This window comes from Gopherus flavomarginatus, chromosome 7 (genome assembly GCF_025201925.1).
Source record: "Gopherus flavomarginatus isolate rGopFla2 chromosome 7, rGopFla2.mat.asm, whole genome shotgun sequence".
NCBI lineage: Eukaryota > Metazoa > Chordata > Testudines > Testudinidae > Gopherus > Gopherus flavomarginatus.
Genome location: NC_066623.1, coordinates 50,987,114 through 51,007,599, shown reverse-complemented (window position 1 = coordinate 51,007,599; position 20,486 = coordinate 50,987,114). Strand labels below are relative to the sequence as shown.

Here is a 20,486-nt window from a genome sequence, read left to right as displayed (position 1 = left end):
GGAATTTGTTCTGCTAATTTTGAGGACTTCAGCTTTCATTTGGTTGCAAAGATATAACCTTCAAAATGTAACTGATTCTGCAAACAGAGAACATATGCCTTTGGAAAGCAGAAGCAAAGTGGAATTAACATGAAATCTGGTAATTTCACAACTGTTACTGGGACCTTTCTGGGTAGGAATGAAATTGTGTCAATACTAATAGCAGAGACAGGCACAGAAGTTATGCATGGGGCTGGGGGGAGGGGGGGGGAGAAAGATAGGGAAGGGATAGAGTAGAAGAGACTTCTGTTCCCCTGCCCTCCTTGCAGCAGAGAGGTGGTCCTTTTGAGAGAGCGAGTGGAGCATTAACAGAAATCTCTCTCAGCAGTATTTTGGTGTCAGCTGAACATCTTAACTCTAATGGGATTATTAACTTCACTACCAAAATTCATCCTGATAAAACCTTAATACAGTTCTACACTATTATACATTCCTGAAAAAAATGCACATCTACAGTATATACACACACATTCACATTTTTTAAAACAAGCCAAGTTTTAAATCCACCACCAGACATATGTATTACTCGTTTAACCAGATTCTCATCATTGCTTAGTTCGAAAAGATTACTGAGAATTTTTATAAATGAAGATACTACAGATTACCTGAATAGCAGCTTGTATGCATTGCTGTTACAGTCTCGGCCAAAACAGGATGAATAGTAAGAAATATTGTCTGAATCATTGTGGCAATTTCTGAATACAATTCTACTTGCACTGGATTCACAATTCTTTAAAACCGCTGTTTGTAAAGAGTATTACAGTGCCTGATTACACCAGTGTCAAATTTAGTCTCTGGCATTTAGGGGCCCAATTCTCATTCACACTAATGCCCTTTATACCACTCTGGCAATGTAAAGCAGCCTCCACGTGGGCCCACTTTACAGACCCTTTAGAATGCCAGAGTAATGCAAATGGGGATTAATGTAAACGAGAACCTGGTCCTATGTGTTTCTCCCTGCACCCCACAGAGAAAGGGCTGAGCAGAGAAGAGGCACTCCGAAGTATTTTCCGTTAAGAACTTGGAGCCCTTTAAGAGTGGTCCGTTTCAAAGAAAGTGTTGCACCCATCCAGACGGCCCAAAACAATATGGAATTGTCTAGCCCAACCACGCTTGCGCAGCAAGTCAAGTTGGGAAGAAGGGGTAAGCACAATGGTGACTATAACATATGGAACAATAACATTTTGCTTCATGAAGCACTTAGCTTTTTAAAGTCAACAAGAGATTGGGGCAGCATGAAATTATAAATATCTGGACTGAAAGAGACTTGTCTGGTAATTACACTTGAATACTTATTGCTTTAATACAAATGCTTCTGCGAGAATGAAGTAAAGCATCTTAGCCGTCCCGGCTAACAAAGGGACCATTTACTGCTCACAAGTTACCAGCTCTTCATTTCTAGAGTGTTTAGCAGAGCTGAGACCCTCTGCAGAATATAAAACTTACATCGAACTTCTGCCGAACCGAAGAAAACTTCTTCTTTCCTTTGGGTTTTCCAGGTTTAGTTGCAGAGCCACCCGTCCATGGCAGAGGCCCAGGACCCTCTGAAAATAGGAGAGAAGGAAAAAAAGTGGGGAAGGGAAGGTCACTCCCATTTGTAGCCAACATAATTTAGTTCATACAGTTAAAAACAAGACAAAGCTCACAAGGTTCTGACACCTCTGAAGAGCACTTCCATCCTTTCCAATTTAAGTGCATGTGCCATTTCTACTTTAGATTACTTGGCTTGTTACAATTCTTGACTACTAAAAACATGTATCTGAGCAATAATTCTATTACTTCAGAGGGAAATTATCTGAACTGTATTGTGCCTTTCTTGCAACATGTTTTTAAACTGCAATAGATGCATGAGGCTATCACAAAGGCACCTGTATATAATGGCTAAGACAATACTACATCTACCTAAAAGGACATGGCAGGCACTGAACTGGTGGATGACTTCTGTAGATAGTTATTAAGCAGTACGTCAAGATACTTGAGAAGCATAGTTAAAGTCAGACCCTGCAGAACTCCAAGTGACTCCTGAGAGGTGTTGAGCATACTCATCTCCTATGGAAGAGCTGAGCTGAGACTGCTCTGACCCTCACAGAATTGGGCCCTAATTGTTCAGGTATGTCCTGTATGTGCTATTATGCAAATTACAAAATCATATAAAGAAAAATGCTAGATATGCGTTCACTGGGTTTTAATGTTGATAATTACCTTGAAAGTTCTAGAGTCTCCAGACTGTTCAACATATTTCACATGACATGAGTCTGACCAAGGAATTAGTGCTTGGAATTTCCCTTTCAAATCCCGTAGCGGCATACAAATGTCTACACCCAGAAAGAGCTTTTTAGTTTAAAAACAGTGACCTAAACTTTTGAGGACAACAGTATGTGCGGAAACATCTTATAGAACTCAAATTATATTGGGGGATGGAAAAAAAACCCAGATATTGCATTGTCTGTTAATGCTTGTTAATGAATCCTTTACATACCTAGGATTTCATATTGTCTTACTTCCCCAGAGAAATAGCTGCCCCAAGGAGTAAGAGCTCCATATATACCCTCAATAACACAAGGATTGCTCGGCACAGCAGTCCCTACACCACTGACACCAAGGAGTTTGTAACAATGGTGTTGACGTGGAAGAATTACTAATAAGAGAATAAAATGTATTTAAAAAACAATTTTCTACACCCAAATCATTTCATATTTCCTCACCCCAAAAAATTTTTTAGACATAAGGAAGTCACCAACTAAAATTAAATATATAATTCTTAAACCAAGCTGGGGTTGCACACTCACAAACTAGAAGTTTCTCTCTATGCAACACACCAGAGCAACCTTAACTCTTCTAGTGGAAGGGGAGGGAAAGAGTAGAGCATTGCAGGGAAGCTATGAAGATAGAACGAAGTTGCTCGGGGCCATGGAGGCAGAGGTTTTTGTAGGCAGGATGATGCATATCATTCAGTCCCTCTCACTGGCACCCTGTCCCACTTCTCCACACACATGCAGCTCAGCAGACACTCTCTCTATGCTTAAAGTTAAAGTACATCGCTACCCCGATATAACGCGGCCCGATATAACATGAATTCGGATATAATCTGGTGAAGCAGCATTCCAGGGGGGCAAGGCTGTGCACTCCAGCGGATCAAAGCAAGTTCGATATAACATGGTTTCACCTGTCATGCAGTAAGATTTTTTGGCTCCTGAGGACAGCATTATATTGGGGTAGCGGTGTATTTAAATGTGTTATTGTTTAAGCATTAAAAGTAGCACTGGGATGAACTATGCCGCTAGGCCCTCCTCTAGCAAAGCAGTTAAGCACATGAAGAATCCCCTTGTATCTCGTGTTTAAAGATAGATTCTTTAAGGTGCTTTAAGTACTTTACATATTTCAGATGAGACTTAAAATAAGGTTCTGATCACATGTGGTCCTTAAAGATCCCATGACATTCTTTTTAAGAGCAGGGGTCTTGGTGTCAGCATTCTGGCCATATTCCAACTCTAGGAATTCTGGTCAGCCTAAATAAATTCCCGCTACATTTTCAGTTTTAAAAAGGTACTCTTCGTGTTCAGTTGTGTAGTACTGTTGTGTTCTGCTTGACAGTTGCCATGTCACCCCCAGAAATGGCTACATTTCACTAGCAGAGTCATTCTTGACTATAGTTTGTAAGTCATTTTGAAATGAGAGGGATTGTGTAAGCATAATATAGATATATCTTTTATTGAAGAGATTGCTTGACATTCTGGAGTTTTGTAAGAAAGATTGTCATGTTCTAACACAGCATGTACTATTAGCCTTTCAATATCCAGTGCGTGGCAAGTATTCAATTCCAATTAAGGCAACAACAAAGTTCAATTTGGAGTTTATGGGCAGACTTGCTGAAAGGTAAATTTGTAGCAACATATTGGTCCAATGCTTGGGGCCAGATCCCAATCCCCTTACTCACAACTGAACAGTATCTGATGCCACAAGTGGCGGACAACTTTGTGGAGTAAAGTTCTACAGGATCAATGAGAGTATCAAAGTCTGGCTCATTGGGTCTTACTGAAGTCAGTGTAAGTCCTTCTATTGACTTTAATAAGCACGAGATCAGGCCCTTCATAAACAAAGGCCATATTCATCCTTAAAGCGCAGGGGAGTATGAAAGAAGTTGCAGAAGAAACAGAGACCCAGGAAGCAGACAGAGAGCTAGCAACCATGTGGAACTGAGGGAAGGATGAGGAAGGACCGAGTGAAACCAACTGCAGCAAGGATGGTTGTTATGCGATATCAGACCAGAAGGTCTCGCCAGAATCTTGTACACCAGCTCCCACACCATTATTCTGGGGGAGGGGCCATGGAGAAGGTTTGATCTGATGGATTCTTTTGTTTACTCACAGTCCTATCAGGCACTTGCCCTGCCCCCAGTTTGAGCTCTCTGGCTGAGTGTGCAGATCCCACTAAGGAACAAAGATTGGGATTGCTTCCTAGGAGGAAAGGGCTGCCCAGCTCTCTCATGATAATATGTCTAATACACAACCAAACCTCTCCTTTATGTTTCCTCTGCAAACATCTGCACCCCAATGCTGTTCAGGGAAATAACAGTGCCCCTCCTTCAGGCTTTTAATATCCTGTTATGATCATTTTGTTTTATTAAAGAAACAAACAATAAAAATACAGAAAGGTAGATGTTTTACCACACATTTCATAGGATAGCCAATAAAATAATGCAGTTACGCAACTATTAGCTTGTCAAAGAGCAGACAACATAAAATTGGACAATATCACACAGACACGCTATGGTGGGGTTAATAATACTGGGATCGTTATTTGACAACAGGGAAGTTACTGGAAATAGTGTTTAAAGACGTGTCAGAAACCAAGGAAAGCTTTTTGAATTTCAAGTTATGTTGGGGGAATTTGGCAGCTCTGGAAAAATCTTTGAAAGATTTTACCCCTGAAGTCCTCTCATTTGTAGCTCCTAACCCAAAGAGGGTATTTGGCATTTCTTCTGATTCAGAAGAGCTGGGTTGTTTCAGTCTCAGCTCCACACCTCAGAATATAGAGCATGAATGTACGAGAAGGGTAATGCCAATACTCAGTCCACTCCTGCTGTTCCTTCCCACACCTCAGAAGGTTAGAGAGAAGCCTCTTGTGAGATAACCCAGGTTGAGAGGTTGGGTAAGAGGAAGTATTCCAGATTTAAAATTAAGAAATCCTAACCTTAACTGGGTTCTGGCCATGGTTTTTAATAATGGTTCTAGGGACAAGGAAAAGTCACAGCCTACTGCAGCACCATATATGCATGATTAATACACTACTCACTCCAATTTCCGCTCAGAAATCAAACTCCAAAAATGCCAAGGCTTTCTACTGTAGGATGACAAGAGAGAGTGGTGTGGAATAATTTGGGGATGGGGGTTACATGTGTGAAAATTTTGATTAAGCTTAGAAGAAGATATTTGTAAACTACCAGATAAGGCAGATGTTAATGTAACAAATGGCTCCTTGGCCCCCCTTATCTAAAGGCCATCCATAGAGTCAAGAATATTTGGAAATTTTGAACAGTTAAGGAGGGCCTTTATGGCTCTTTGTTTTCAAACAATGCCGTTGGTTTATTTGGGAAGTATATACACTGGCACTGAGAGGCACCATCATTTTGCCCAGAAGAGCCTGGCCAGGTTGAAGATTTGCCACATTACGTACAGTACTATTACGTAACTTTTGAGGGGGGGAAAAAGTCTATCCCCAATCTTGGCCCTGAAGCCTTTCACAACATTAACTCAAGAATTAGTATGGTTGTCATAGAGCAGTATTGTTTCAGTTATACAGCCAGTTGTCTTATTTGCCCACTCAGTAAAAATAATAGACTATGAAGTTAATGCTCTTTATGATGTAAACAGATCAATTTGCTTCTAACACCTCTAATTTTGTTTCTGCATATTGTTTTAAAATGTCAGTTGAATTTAGGAGAAAGGTTGAATTTTGTTTTTATTTTGATAATTTTAAAATTTATATTTGTTTCATTGAGCATCATGGCTAATTGCTAAATCTGAATTTGTTGGGTGCTGCTGTTTAATTCAGGATGTGCTCATTTCTCTAGGATTTTCTACAGTTTATCAAGGATCTCAGAGCAGTTATTCTTTACCTACTTAGCATGTAGACTAGTCATAGTTTGGCTTCTATAGAATTCCTAGGATATTTTCTTTACTTCTCTCACCCTTAGCAGAGAACCTGTTTTATTCCTACAAGCCACAACCCTTGGCTCAGTGTTAGCGGGGCAGAGAGGAAAAATAAGCTAATATGAAAAAAACAAGAATTTCATTATTATCGCAGATATCCAAATAACTCATTATCATATTTACTGACCGAACTCTAAATCGGGATCCTGAAGAACCTCCATAGTATTTTCCAGGAGGGCTGAATCTATGTGGCAGTAGCATAACTAGTTGGATATCACTATCTGATTTCCTAATTCTTCCAGACAATTACAGCAATGTCAGCTAAAGGCCTATCCTTTCAACACATCAGTCCTGTTTTCTCTACTGTCACGTGGATGTTTAGTTATGGAACTTGGGGCTTCACACTCCTAAGATTGTAACTGCAAGGGAAAACAGAGAACTATAGGTCACTTTCTGATCGTGTAAAATCCCCAAACAGATCTCTGGGTTAAAGTGTTCCTTGGGCCAGTGTTCTTGACCATACAGGTTCTCTTTGACAAAAGTAGGCAAGTAATCCAGCCTTATTCAGCTGAGCACTTATCTAGCTTTAAGTACATGCTTAAGTCTGTTGAAGCTGATGGGCTGTAAAGTTAAGGATTTAAGCACGTGCTTAGTGTTTTGCTACTATGAGGGTGTCTCTACAGCCTAAATATTTTGGTTCCGGTTTTAATCTTTCCTGTTAATTTTCTTGAGCCTCGTGTCGTTAGAAAACTTTTAAAATGCAGTATTCGAGCACTTAATCATCGGGTCCATATTGAAGGCATTGAAGTAATGAACCCCATCTGTGTGATATGGATGCTGTTGTTCACCCACTCATTTGACAGCTACTTCCTCCTGCATTCTATTGCTTTATGCTGCACAGATCACATCAGGCTTTGCCATTTTTCTTTATTCTTCCCCTGGGTCTGTTATTATACCTATGCACTTGGCTTGCATTCTTCTGACCTATAGCCTTGCATGACTGGTCAGCATTTGGATGGGAGACGGAACATGCAAGTACTCTCCACTTGTCTTACCTTCTACACCTACCAGAATACATTCTTTTGCAGAAGGCATAAGACTGAACTGTAAGCATTGAGAATCTTTAGAAGCACAAAGTAAGGACATCTAGGGAAGGCCAGAAATTAAGAGAGTGGGTAGAGGGAGTGAGCATGGGATACCATGAGGAAAAACAGTGTGAAGAAAAGCCACAGCTGTTCAAAAAACACAGCTGTCTTCTTACCCACTAAGATAGGTTACCAAGAGCACATCAGAGCCATAATTCTTTGCATTAGCTCAGACGTGAAGACAGCAGCAAGGTCAAGATTTCAGTTCTTATCCTCAAAAAAAAAGTCCTTATATAAGTAACCCCAGCTATGCTGAGGGACTGCTCTCACTCTTTTCAGTCATGACAGCTGAATTCCACTACAACTGGGAACCTCAAAAGTGACGGAGAGAGTTTGCTTAGCAGGTTGATTTCAAGTGTGGAACACAAGCCTGGAAGCGATCAGCAGTACCAGACCTCCCTGCTGTCAGACTGAAGCATAAAACCCCTCTCCGCTTAGTCACTAATCATTTTTTTAAAGTTGTTGGAAAAGGCAGATTAGAGAAAGCCAGAAATTCTCTAAAAATAAATTCATTAGAGATGACAAGTGCATTTGTACCACCTTCATAGATGATATGATTCCATGTGTTGCTACTAAGCCCTTCTGTCACCATTCTCTCATCAGGTTTTATGCAAATAGATTAATATAATGTTAAGCCTGGATATTTTAAAGCTGCAACAATATCAGCAGATTCAGAGCCAAGGAGGCTCAAGCAACATTAACTGCTCTTTTGAGCACATATGTTACCACACACAAATCCACACAGCCAGGCCATATGTTGTAGCTGTCATCTAGTGTAACATTAAGGAACTGCAACTCTTTCCATAACTAGAGGTGCTTAGAAGTAGCATTATAAAAGTGACAGCATGTGTTCATTTTACTACTTTCTAGAGCACAGCTTGTACTTATTGCACACATTGAAGGGAGCAGTATTAGCACGTGAAGCACTTTAATGGCTACTCTTGTTTAGTTCAAGATTTGCCAACTTCACATTGTCAGGGGTTTTTTGACAACCGATCCACTGCAGACTTAGCCAGCTTCTAGCCTTGTTAACAAAGGCAACAAGCTGAGAAAGGACAGAGCTGCTTCACTCCAGGCTTGTACTGCTTTGCCATAGGAGCAGCAGAATACAGTCAAACCCCAGCAAAAGGAAGGCAGTAGCACTTGAGACTTTTCCAACACAGAGTATACAGCAGCAAGAGCAGAGAGAAAAAGAAACGTACTAAACAGAGATGAAGCTACAAGGCTATAGGGTATAGAAAAGAACCCGCCCATGCTGTTTATTTCTTTAATGTATTTGTTTTTCAGTATTTTATTTTCTTGGCCAGAAGAGAGAAGGACAAAGAGTTAGGCGAATCTCGCTGATCACTCTCTTCTGTTTTCAGTTGTCGCTTTATTCCCATTTCTTTCTCTCTCATACATTTCTTCTTTTCACTTCTCCTCCTCCTCTCTTTGGAGGCAAATGGGACATGGTCAACCCATCCCTGCGTGTCAGACTTGGTGGCCCTTAAATCAAAATGCGTTGCCAACCCTGAATAATTAATAAAAATGTTATCCAGTCTCAGGTGTAGATGAATATAGCTTCAAGTCTTTGTTAGCTCAAGATTACTGAAAAAGAAATTGGGGCCCTACAGAAGCCAGGATTAGCTAAAAAACAACTAATTGCTTTGCTCATCAAGATGGATCAGAGACCCTATAAACTGAATGTACATTTCAGCAAGATTTCCTGAGGGAGAGAAAACAAGCATATGAAAGCAAAAAACACAAGTAGTTCTTCAAAGTCTGCCTAGGAACAAAAACACTTAAGGAGGCAATTTCCACAAGCTAAGTATTCTCAGGCGTCTAACAAGAATCTTCCCTGAAATCACCTATCTGGAACAGAATGCGAGCAGCTCTACCGTGATTCTTATTACTACTACAGAGTACTCATGTGATGCTTTGAATGTCTAGGTACTTACACAGCGCCTGTCGCTGTCGTATCTAAGTGCCTCCCAACTTTTTATGGATTTATCTTCACATCACTCTTAGGAGGTGGAGAAATATTTTCCCTAGCTGTAAAAATAGGGATAAGGGGTACTGAGAAATGAAGGACTAGATTTTCTAAGTGTACTTGCTCAGCACCAAGCAGCTCCTGTTCTCAGATGGAGCTGTCAAGTGCTGTGCAAAAATCTGGCCACCCATTTAGGTGCCTAAACAGGAGCGGAGATCCCCTCCCGACCAGACCCTGAGCCCTACATGCCCAATGTTACACATGACAATGTCTGTGTCACTCCTAGGAAATGGAACCCAGACCTGTGGAGTCCCAGTTCACCGCCTTGTCTTTTTTGAAAGGTTAGTCGGGCTGTGGTTAAGTCTGTCTGGTTTTATTCAGAAGGTTTAGATTATAAAACAAACCAAATGCAAAGTATTTGCTGCAGCCACCCCAATGGAGAACTTACAGTGTTCAGTTAGCCAGGTTCAATTGTATTATGCAGTCAGCATAAACAATACAGCAGGCTCAGCACAAGACCCTAATATGCTGGTCCCTGAACTTTCTAGCCATCTCAAACTCATTCTAATTTGCAGTTTGAATATCTTTCACTCAAAGGGTCTTGTGGCTAAGTTTTTGGCCCATCCTTTCAAAATCCATTCTGTTGTCAGCAATACTGAAACTCACTAGACACCACAGACCATCGTAACACCAGACATAATGTGATAGCTGCAGGGGCTTAACAGAAGGATATTAAATTTATTGGCAACATTTTAATTAAAACTTTACAACTAGAAGCTTCCCGTCCTCCCCTCTACTCTGGAGACAGGACAGGGCAAAAACCAACCCAAAAAACCACTCTCCCCTCCCAGTGCTGCCTCCCTCCGTGACTCAGAGTTTCCATCTTTCTGACACAAGGTGTCAACACCAGTCTCACATCATGCCAAGCAGATCGCTGGAGAACATGGAGCAAAACCTCCCTTCACTCGGCCCTGCAGGTTGGTGGGGCACAGAGCACACCACTGTACAGAACTAACAGCCAAAGAAACATGAGACTAGAAATCAAACCTGGGTCTCCTGCATGGCAATGCAGAGCACTAGTCTTTAGCCAAGTGTGTGAAATCCTTATTTTATAATATAGATGATCATATTTATATTGAAATAGTAACTGAAGGCCCCAGTCAGCATCCCCACTGTGTTATACGGCATCTATCTCATAAGAGACAACATACAAATTTAAGACTAAATAAGTCAGGCATATAGCTTAAGAACGAAGCCCACCACAAACACTTCCCAAGGCTGTGCTGTATGATTTTTTTTTTTTAAACTAATAGTTTGTTCTCTTACCTGGTGCAGAAACCAGGATTTGGCATCGAGTGAGAATAGCCAGGAGGAAATCATTGTGAGAATGGACTGTGAAAAGAAAGAGTTCACTCAGACCGACACCAGGGAAGAAAGTTTTACTTGAAGACAGATTCACATTAGCAACATGGCAGGCAAAGTCCAAAGGCAGCCACTAGAAGCTACCTTATAAAGTGATTTTGTTTACACCTTCCAAAGCCATGTTTTCCCATGCATTCCACTGGCTACATACACCTTCCAGTTGATATCCTTTACATAGGTTTTTAGCCTCTCCATGAAATTAGGAGCTGCAAAGGAGAAGGTTCTTATCTCAGCAGTGGTAAGATCATGTGGCCCAAGACAAGAGGCAAGTTCTAGTGGAGCAGTGGAAGTTATGTGGTCATACTTCATGCATTGGTGTGTAGCAAGCAGCAACTAACTCAGAATGTGGTATTTTGAGAAATGTGGGAAAACAGAAAAAAGGACAGTCCTAGGGACTGAGTCTTACCGTTATCTTGGGTGAGGAGTCTGCGAGCTTCCAGATCAAACTCTTCTTTACTGATCTTTTGCTTGAACCAAAGTTTCAAGTTCGCCCAGTATCTGTCCGTGGGAGAGAAAACATTAAGCACTATAAACAACGTTGCTTTGCCTACTAAGTCTATTCCTTTTCTCTCATTTCTTAAATGGACAGTCATTTAGTTCAGGTCCAGCATTTAACTTTGTGTACGTTTTTTAAAAAATCTAATAAAAAAAGCAATGTTTTAAATAACATCAGTGAAAACAGAGAGGGTTGCATAAAAACAGCCATACTGGGTCAGACCAAAGGTCCATCTAGCCCAGTAGCCGGTCTTCTGACAGTGGCCAGTGCTAGGTGCCCCAGAGAGAATGAACAGAACAGGTAATCATCAAGTGATCCATTCCCCCATCACTCATTCCCAGCTTCTGGCAAACAGAGGCTAGAGACACCATCCCTGACCATCCTGGCTAGTAGTCTTGATGGACATATCCTCCATGAATTTATCTAGTTCTTTTTTGAACCCTATTATAGACTTGGCCTTCACAGCATCCTCTGGCAAGGAGTTCCACAAGTTGACTGAGTTGTGTGAAACAAATCCTTCCTTTTGTTTTAAACCTGCTGCCTATTAATTTCATTTGGTGACCCCGAGCTCTTGTATTATGAGTATAAAACACTTCCTTATTTACTTTCTCCACACCAGTCATGATTTTATAGACCTATATCATATTCCCCCTTAGTTGTCTCTTTCCTAAGGTGAAAAGTCCCAGTCTTATTAATCTCTCCTTCTATGGCAGCCGTTCCATACCCCTAATCATTTTTGTTGCCCTTTTCTGAACCTTTCCAATTCCAGTATATCCTTTTTGAGATGGGGTGACCACATCTGCACGCAGTATTCAAGATGTGGGCATACCATGGACTTCTATAGAGGCAGTGTGATATTTTCTGTCTTATTATCTCTCACTTTCTTAATGATTCCCAACATTCTGTTTGCTTTTTTGACTGTCGCTGCACATTGAGTGGATGTTTTCAGAGAACTATCCACAATGACTCCAAGATCTCTTTCAGGGTGAAGGAGGAAGATTAAAATATTTCCTTGCAGTGTTGATAAGCCAGAGAGCATTGTGTTACTGACTGATAATCAGAAAGTGGGGACAACAAAACTAGACCAATTGGTTTCACTTGTTTTAATAATTGCAGTGAAATACATAAAGTTAATTTTTAGTTTTGTCACAACTTTAGATTATTAAAGGATAGGGAGGTTGTTTTTGAAGTAGTCTGTCTTCTAAATTGCACAGCATCAGCTGGTTACACCCTTGTGTATTCCAACTGTATTTAGACTTGGTATGCTGCACACCTCCAGGACCGGATTTGGATAGAGACCTAATGTTTTTAATTTAATAAATATTACTGGGAATTGTGTGATTATGGGAGACTAATTGCCTAGATACAGACTGGGGGGACAAGTGCTACTTAAAATGGTAGGTCCCAGCTATTCCTGGGAGTGATAGCTGACAGATTTATTCACCACATAGTTACTGAACCTACAAGACATGATGCCATTTTAGATTTGGTATTGGTAAGTAGCAAGGACCTCATAAAAGAATTGGTAATAGAGTACAACCTTTGTTTGAGTGAATGCAAGTTTATCCTGCCATTTAGTTAAAACTGAATTATCAAAAGTAGATCAGCAACTAGGGTCCTTGATTTCAAAAAGGGCAAATGTAAAAGGAATTAGTTAGGGAATTGGACTGAAGAACTCCAGGATCTGAACATGCAGGTTGTTTGCAGTTTCTGCAACTTTGATTTAACATAGCTATCTGAAGTCTGTGTCCCAAGCAATGGGAAAAAAGTTCCTAGGGAAGGATTGCAGATCAAACTAGATGAAGAAGCATCTCAAACATATTATTAGAAGACAGCAGAAAGCCTACAAGGAATGGATCAGCAAGGAAAGCTACTTCTTGGAGGTCAGCAAGTGTAGGGAAAAAGTGAGACTTGACAAAAGCCAAGCAGAGTTAGACTTTGCAAAGGAAATTAAAACCATCAGTAAAAAGTTCTTTAGCCATATATACAAGAAACAAAAAACTTGAACCCCCCCAAACCACACACATTTTTTAGAAGGATATTGGCTTCCAAATACTAACAAGGCTACCCACACTACAGGTTTTCCTTTGTTTTGTCATTAAAAAATGTCAAGTTGTTTCAAGATTATGTTATTTGAATCCATTTAAGGGCCAGTTTGTACTGACTGGAAAATGGGGTAGAGACTTTTAGAAGCAGTGAGGAAAACCAGTTTTCCTCAGAATTATCCATTTTCCCCTTTGGTGGCATGTATAAATGTTTGCAAACACTTGTACTAACGCTAATCACTCATTAGCGCAAAGATTTAATAGGTCAGTTTTGGATGTAGTTATGCAGCAGCAAAGCCAGCAGAGGGAGCACAAACACATTAATACAGTGGTTCCCAAACTTCCACAACCTGTGAACCCCTTTCACTAAAATATCAAGTCTCATGAACCTGCTCCTAAAAATGAATATTTCCAGGGATTTTCTCCTTTACCTGAGTATGAATTATAAAAGCAGTGATTTGGAAATATAAAATTTGTTTTTATGACACGATTACACACAATTATTTATCATTACATTATGAAAACGGCAACACAATTCCAAGATCTCACTTGTGTAACTTGTATCACTTTGAATAACCCTGTTATAAGACAAGGCTCCCATGTTTCATCAAGGAGTATCAGATATGAAACAGCATGAAGGTATTTAAAAAAAGCCAACCCAAAGAGTTCCTCCTACACAAGCATTCTGGTCTTGAGCAGTCCAGGCAAACACACGTTACAACAAACCTTAAACTTGTTCTTCATAATAATTTTAAAACAATACCAGCTGCGTATTTAATTTTAAAAACCAGAAAAAAAAAGAAAAAATCCACCCCCTTTCCATTCCTTATAAGGAGTCTTGAACTTTAAACCTCTTCAGTCTGATAGATATGCTTGCTTTGATCTGCTTAGCTCTTGGAAGTACAGGTGCTCCAGACTGCTGGCCCCGTGCTGCCCAGGTCCCTAAGGACAGCTCTATCTGTCATTAGGGAATTTCTTCCCCGCGAGAACCCCCTGTAACATTTCAAACACCCCAGTTCGGGAACCAGTACATTATTACAGAGACTCCTATATTAACATGCTACTGCTCAATATAAACAGTCATACAAATGTAGTCCAAGAATATAGGCGGTGAGAGTAGCACGTCTCATTGGGAAGGTAGTTTGTCCCATATTTGGGATCAGAGTTCATATTTGACTTAGAATCTCAATACTTAGCTATAGCACCAAGAGCTCTTAACGTTTGTGGGCATTCTTAATACACATTCCTTGACAGATACCTCTACTAGTTTCTACATTTCTTTGAAGTTTCTCATTCACTGGAATGGTGGTTCTCTTAAAAAGAGAAGGTATTTAAAATTCAGAAGACTTTACCCAACATACAGGTTTTAACCTTCAATGCTGAAACTAGTTGAAAACACTCAGGCAATTTAGAAATCTACAGATCATGAGCCCTGCTGTTTGTAAATGTGGCTGGATGCCAGAAACTTAGTAATAAATCTGGATCACAGCCAGATTTTACTCCAGCAGGGACAACAAATGGATTTAATAGCAGACAGTACATTTGTTCAGGATAATAAAAACATTCCATTAAGAAGCGCATGTAGGTCACATTCATTGTGTCTATGAATGCATGGTTTTTGAAGGCCGGGAAAGGTTTCCACCTTGCTGTCACATCAACTTATTCTTAAGGGCTGCTCAGACATTCCAAGACAGAGCCAAAACATTTCATTGGTGGAAGAAGGGAGTATAGCATCTGAGGAAGCCAGCTGGCTCTATCCAAATATAAAGCAGAGGAATTAAGGCATTTACTTACTTTTTTGAGTCCTAGTAGTGCTTCAAACCTCTGTTTCCCTCTCAGATAAAGATGCAGAGGGAAGCAGAGCAGGCCTCCATCCCCCCCACCAAGATTACAACATGCATCTGCGGTACCTTTCTTACCCTCCCACACCCCCATGGATCCCTACTCCTGTTCCTAAATGATTCAGCAGATATGCCACCTTGCCACCAGTCACCATGACAGCAATTACTTTGTGACTCTGCTGATGAGCACAGAGAATGCTGGGATAATTAATGCTGTTTCAGCAACCATAAGTTGGGAGAGAAGAAAGGGGAATTAAACATTTGTGTTTTCAAATATTTTTGAATCAAAACGTATCATTTTTAATCCACATAGGAGAGGGGAGACATAACACTTCCTGTGACTGTTTCCAGATCCTTCCCCCCCCCCCCCCGCAACGCTCTGCCTATAGCCTCCTGTTAAATTGATAGATTTTTCTCAGCGCAAACACTGCAGAGCAGTGTACATCCCATTTCATGGGTTTCATTCCAGGCAGTGTGGTGGACAGGAAGTGAGCAGAGAGGTGGGCCGAAAAGCATAGAGTCCTTAAGGTAATGATATTACCCAGTCATAGTTATGATCAGAAATAATTTTTTTAATATTTCTCCTTCTTCCCATACATAGCTCAGTGGTTTGAGCATTGGCCTGCTAAACCCAGGGCTGTGAGTTCAATCCTTGAGGGGGCCATTTAGGGATTTGGGGCAAAAATCTATCTGGGGATTGGTCCTGCCTTGAGCAGGGAGTTGGACTAGATGACCTCCTGAGGTCCCTTCCAATCCTGATATTCTATGATATAAAACATGTGGTGAATGATGTAAACCGGGGTAGGCAACCTATGGCATGTGTGCCGAAGGCTGATTTTCAATGGCACTCACACTGCCTGGGTCCTGGCCACTGGTCCAGGGGGCTCTGCATTTTAATTTAATTTTAAACGAAGCTTCTTAAATATTTTTAAAACCTTATTTACTTTACATAGGACAGTTTAGTTATATATTATAGACTTACAGAAAGAGACCTTCTAAAAATGTTAATGTATTACTGGCACAGCACACGAAACCTTAAATTAGAGTGAATAAATGAAGACTCGGCACACCACTACAGAAAGGTTGCCGACCCTGATGTAAAACTTTAAAAGCACATTTGAGGGAAAAGGGAAAGTGCTCCCAATAATGTAAACAATCAACTCATCAAATGAATATATAATAGAATTGGCCAGTGTTAGACCAACAGGGTCCGAAAAACCCTGGTGAATAGGAAACTTTCCCTGACAAGAGGGATGAGAAACAGCTGTGCTCCACTAACCAAGGGATACAATGTGGCTTATTGGCACAATGCATTGGACTCGGACCCAGGAGACCTAGTTCTATTCCCAGCTCTCCCAATGGTCCGCTGGGTGAATGAGCAAGTCACTTCACATGTCTGAGCCCAGTTTCCCCCCCCCCTCTGTAAAATGGAGCTAATGATACAGATCTCTATTACAAAATGCTTAAAAATAGAACCATAATGGCTGAAATCCACTTCTTATAAGTGGAGGTTATGAAGATAAACTTACAGATATAATAGAAAGAGTTGTCACACTGAGTCTGCAGACAGTCTACTACCTGTGATGCTGCCCATAGCATCCTAAAACAGCAATAGAATGAAACTGACAAGACTTGAGTCAGTTTGACTCACAGCAGCGGCATAGAGCCATAAGGCAAGATCCCCCAAAAACTAAGATTCAGAGTAGCAGACACCTGCCTTCAAAGGCAGATGCCTGTGAAATGGGATGAAAGGTAGAGGAGAAAAATGCTTTCCCCCTTCTAGTATCTAGAGAAGGCAGAAGGTATGGCATTAGGGTTTATAACATGCCAAGAAGCACAGAAGATGGAGCATCTGCAGATGGAGGGTGAGAACTGTGTTTCTGTGCTCTCTAGATCATACAAATACACCTATCAGAGGGGTAGCTGTTTTAGTCTGGATCTGTAAGAGCAGCAAAGAGTTCTGTGGCACCTTATAGACTAACAGACATATTGGAGCATGAGCTTTTGTGGGTGAATACCCACTTCTTTGGATGCAGCACTCTAATATCCAGAGTTTATGCCTGCCATTAATAATACTACATCTCTACCTCGATATAATGCTGTCCTCAGGAGCCAAAAAAAATCTTACTGTGTTATAGGTGAAGCCGCGTTATATTGGGCTGTGCACTCCCGTGGATCAAAGCAAGTTCCGCCCCTTTGGAGCACTGCTTTTCTGCGTTATATCAGGTCGTGTTATATTGGGGTAGAGGCATACCTAGCTCTCACAGAGTGCTTTACAAGGAATGGAAATATCATTTTGGTGATGGGACAATAAAGGCACACAGATGTGAAGTGACTTGACCAGAGTCAAAATAACCCAGTGGAAAAACCGAAGACAGAACCCATTTGTCTGTTATACTGACAAATTCAGTTTCTGTTATACTGCTTATAAACAGAAGTCTCTAATTTGTTATTTAAGTTTATTACAGGGAAAATGGGGAAACAATTATATAAAACTAAAGTTTAGCATAGGCAGAGGCACATGAACTATCTGGTCCATTGTACTCAGACAGAATTCTTGCAGATTTCTAAGTTTACTGTAAGTAAAAGACCAAGAGAGAACAACCAGTTCTCATTTTGCTTACTAGCTGTTTAGTTTAAGCAGAGAGGAAAAGGGGCATCCTTAATTAAATAGTCAGACTTTAAATGACCTAGTTAAGCCCCACCTGTGTTAAGAAGGTGGGCCTACAGTTTCTCATGGTGGAACAGGATGTTTTAGTGCAAACCCAGAGGGTGAAAAAAGCTTGCCTCTCAGCATGCAGACCAGCTCATATAAAGTAACCAAGAGTGCAGCAGGAGTCAGCAGGTCCCTTCCGGCTACATTTGCCAGCTTTTTGCTAAATCCGGAGTTTTAACTGGATAGAATTAAACTAGATAGACTGTGGGAAAAGAGACAGAGGCTGCTACTTCATCACTTCCCCGATCTCTTACTGCCCCCATGGCCCGAGCACGGGGTGAAACGGGCCCGAACGGCCATTAAGCTGGGCCTGCAAAGCTCAAGCTTCCTGTCAACGAATGAAAACATGCTGCTGAGAGGAACAAAGTCCCAGCCTGCGAGGCAGCGCTGATAGCCCAGCCCAGCCCGAGCCCCCGCCTAGCGCAGGCCCCGCGCCAGCGCCCGGGCAGCTCGGACAGACCGAGCGGTTCCCGCGGTTAGTTCCCGGGTCAGGCACCGCTCCCCTGCAAAGGCCGGCCCGCATCACCTGAGCAGGCTCTCCGCCCCCGCCCTCTCCCCGCGCGGCCTGAAGCCGGTGTCCCCCGCCCTGCGCCGCGGCCGAGCCCCAGGGGTCCCCACCAGGCCGGGAACTCAGCCCCCATGGGGGCCGGGCACTGCCTGGTGCCCTAGGGAAAGGCAGGGCCACGCTCCAGGCTGAGCCCCGCGGCCTCCACCAGCCGGCAGGCCCCGCTCCCCCGGGACCGGGCAGAACTCGAGGCCGCGGCTCGGCAGGCCTAGCTGGGCGGGGCGGGGCCGCACTCACTGCTTCACGTTCTCGCCCAGCGCCTCGCTCAGGTTCTTCTTGGCCACCTCCAGCTCGCTCACGTACGTCGCCATAGCTCCCTCCCGGCGCCTTTCCGCCCTCCTGCGCCGTTTGCGCGCCCAGCCGTACGCGGCAACCACAGCATCAACTAACTTATGCACTAGCGCGTATCTCTTCTGCCCCCACCCACCTCCGCTGCTTGTTTGTTTCACAATTCCCGGCCGCGCCCCTTCTTCTAGAGCAGCCCGGCGCCGGTCACATGACGTCACTCTCCAGTGGTGGTCGAGTGGGAGGAGTAGTGTGTCACTGTCAGGTGCTTCAGTTCCCCGGGCGCCAAGAGGGAGAGGTGGGAGCGCGCCAGCAGTCAGCGCTGCGGGGTGGGCCGAGGGGGGATCAGTATCATGCAGGGTTTGTGGGGCCCTGGCAGGGTAAGATAGAGGTGGTCAGATGGGATCAGCTTTGTATGAGTCAAGGAGCAGCAACCAGGTGATGGGGAGGGTGACCAGATAGCAAGTGTGAAAAATTGGGGTGGGGGATAATAGGTGCCCCAAATGTCGGGACTGTTCCTGTAAAATCAGGAGGGAAAATTTGAGGGGTCAGGGTTATGCACACACACACCCCCAATTCTTAAGGACAGAGGGGCCATTTGCATTGCTTGTGGAGAGGAGGTTGAGGGAGTCTCTCACAGCACAGCCTCATGGGTGCAGAAGGTGCTGCTGGTGTGCACTGCAGACTTATTGGGCACCCACATGGGTGCCCTGAGTAGGCTCATGGATTCACCATGTGTGAAATAGTCCTTCCCAGAAATCTTCATTGTAGGTCAGAGTAAATCATCCACCACATAGGATGGATTTAGCCCACATGAGGTATTTATTTGAATCTCAGTACAGATTCAGAAGCTGCGGAATGCAAGCTATGGTTTAAAAGAAAATTGTCTAGTCCCCCATATCATTGTTCACAAATTGTTACAATGATCCAGTGTATACTTAAACAGTCTTGGGCCCAAATCCGGATTTCAGTGGTCAGCAGCTAGTTAGATTTAGCTCTTTGTTGTTTTACATAAATTCTCTTCAATCTAAAGTCTGTATTTTTCTAAGTTTGGCCCCAATCCTGCAAATATTCCTCACTGTACATATAATAGGATGGGGTCTAAATTAGCTGTAACACTCAGGAAAGATTTTGGGAGTCATTGTGGATAGTTCTCTGCAAACATCTGCTCAATGTTCTGCAGCAGCTAAAAAAGCTAACAGAGTATTAAGAACCATTAGAAAGGGATAGCTAATAAAACAAAATATCATTGTGCCACTATATAAATGCATGGTATGGCCATACATTGACTACTGCATGAAGTTCTGGTCACCCCAGCTAAAAATAAGATATATTAGAATTGGAAAAGGTACAGAGAAGGGCAACAAAAGTGATTAGAGGTATGTAAAAGCTTCCGTATGAGGAGAGATTAAAAAGACCACTTCAGTTTACAAGAGAAACCTAAGAGGGCATATGAGAGAAATCTATACAATCATGAATGGTGTAAAGAAAGTGAATATGGAAGTGTTATTTACCTCCTACATAACACAAGAACTAGAGGTCACTCAATGAAATTAATAGGCAGCAGGTTTAAAATAAAAGGAAATAGTTCACAAAATGCACAGTCAACCTGTGGAACTCATTGCCATGGGGTGTTGTGAAGGCCAAAAGTACAACTGGATTCAAAAAAAGAAATAAGTTCCTGGAGGATAGGTCCATCAATGACTATTATCCAATATTGTCAGGGAGATAACCCTATCCTCTGGGTGTCCCTAAACCTCCAGCTGTCAGAAGCTGGGACTGAATGACAGGGAATGTATCACTTGAAATTG

At 42.1% G+C, this 20,486-nt stretch overlaps 2 protein-coding genes across 2 annotated transcripts in view; one reads left to right on the top strand and one right to left on the bottom strand.

Moving 5' to 3' along the window:
* The window catches only part of TADA1 (transcriptional adaptor 1), a 28,183-nt gene extending 9,372 nt beyond the window's left edge, over positions 1-18,811 (bottom strand). The window contains exons 1-4 of the mRNA XM_050963350.1: positions 18,628-18,811; positions 11,134-11,225; positions 10,632-10,697; positions 1,486-1,583 (exon numbers count right to left, since the gene is read on the bottom strand). Of these exons, the coding sequence (XP_050819307.1) occupies positions 1,486-1,583; positions 10,632-10,697; positions 11,134-11,225; positions 18,628-18,701 (330 nt within the window). The 5' untranslated portion in view covers positions 18,702-18,811. The remainder of the gene's footprint in view (positions 1-1,485; positions 1,584-10,631; positions 10,698-11,133; positions 11,226-18,627) is intronic.
* SUCO (SUN domain containing ossification factor) overlaps positions 1-20,486 on the top strand; it is a 900,323-nt gene that overhangs the window by 630,207 nt on the left and 249,630 nt on the right. The window lies entirely within an intron of this gene.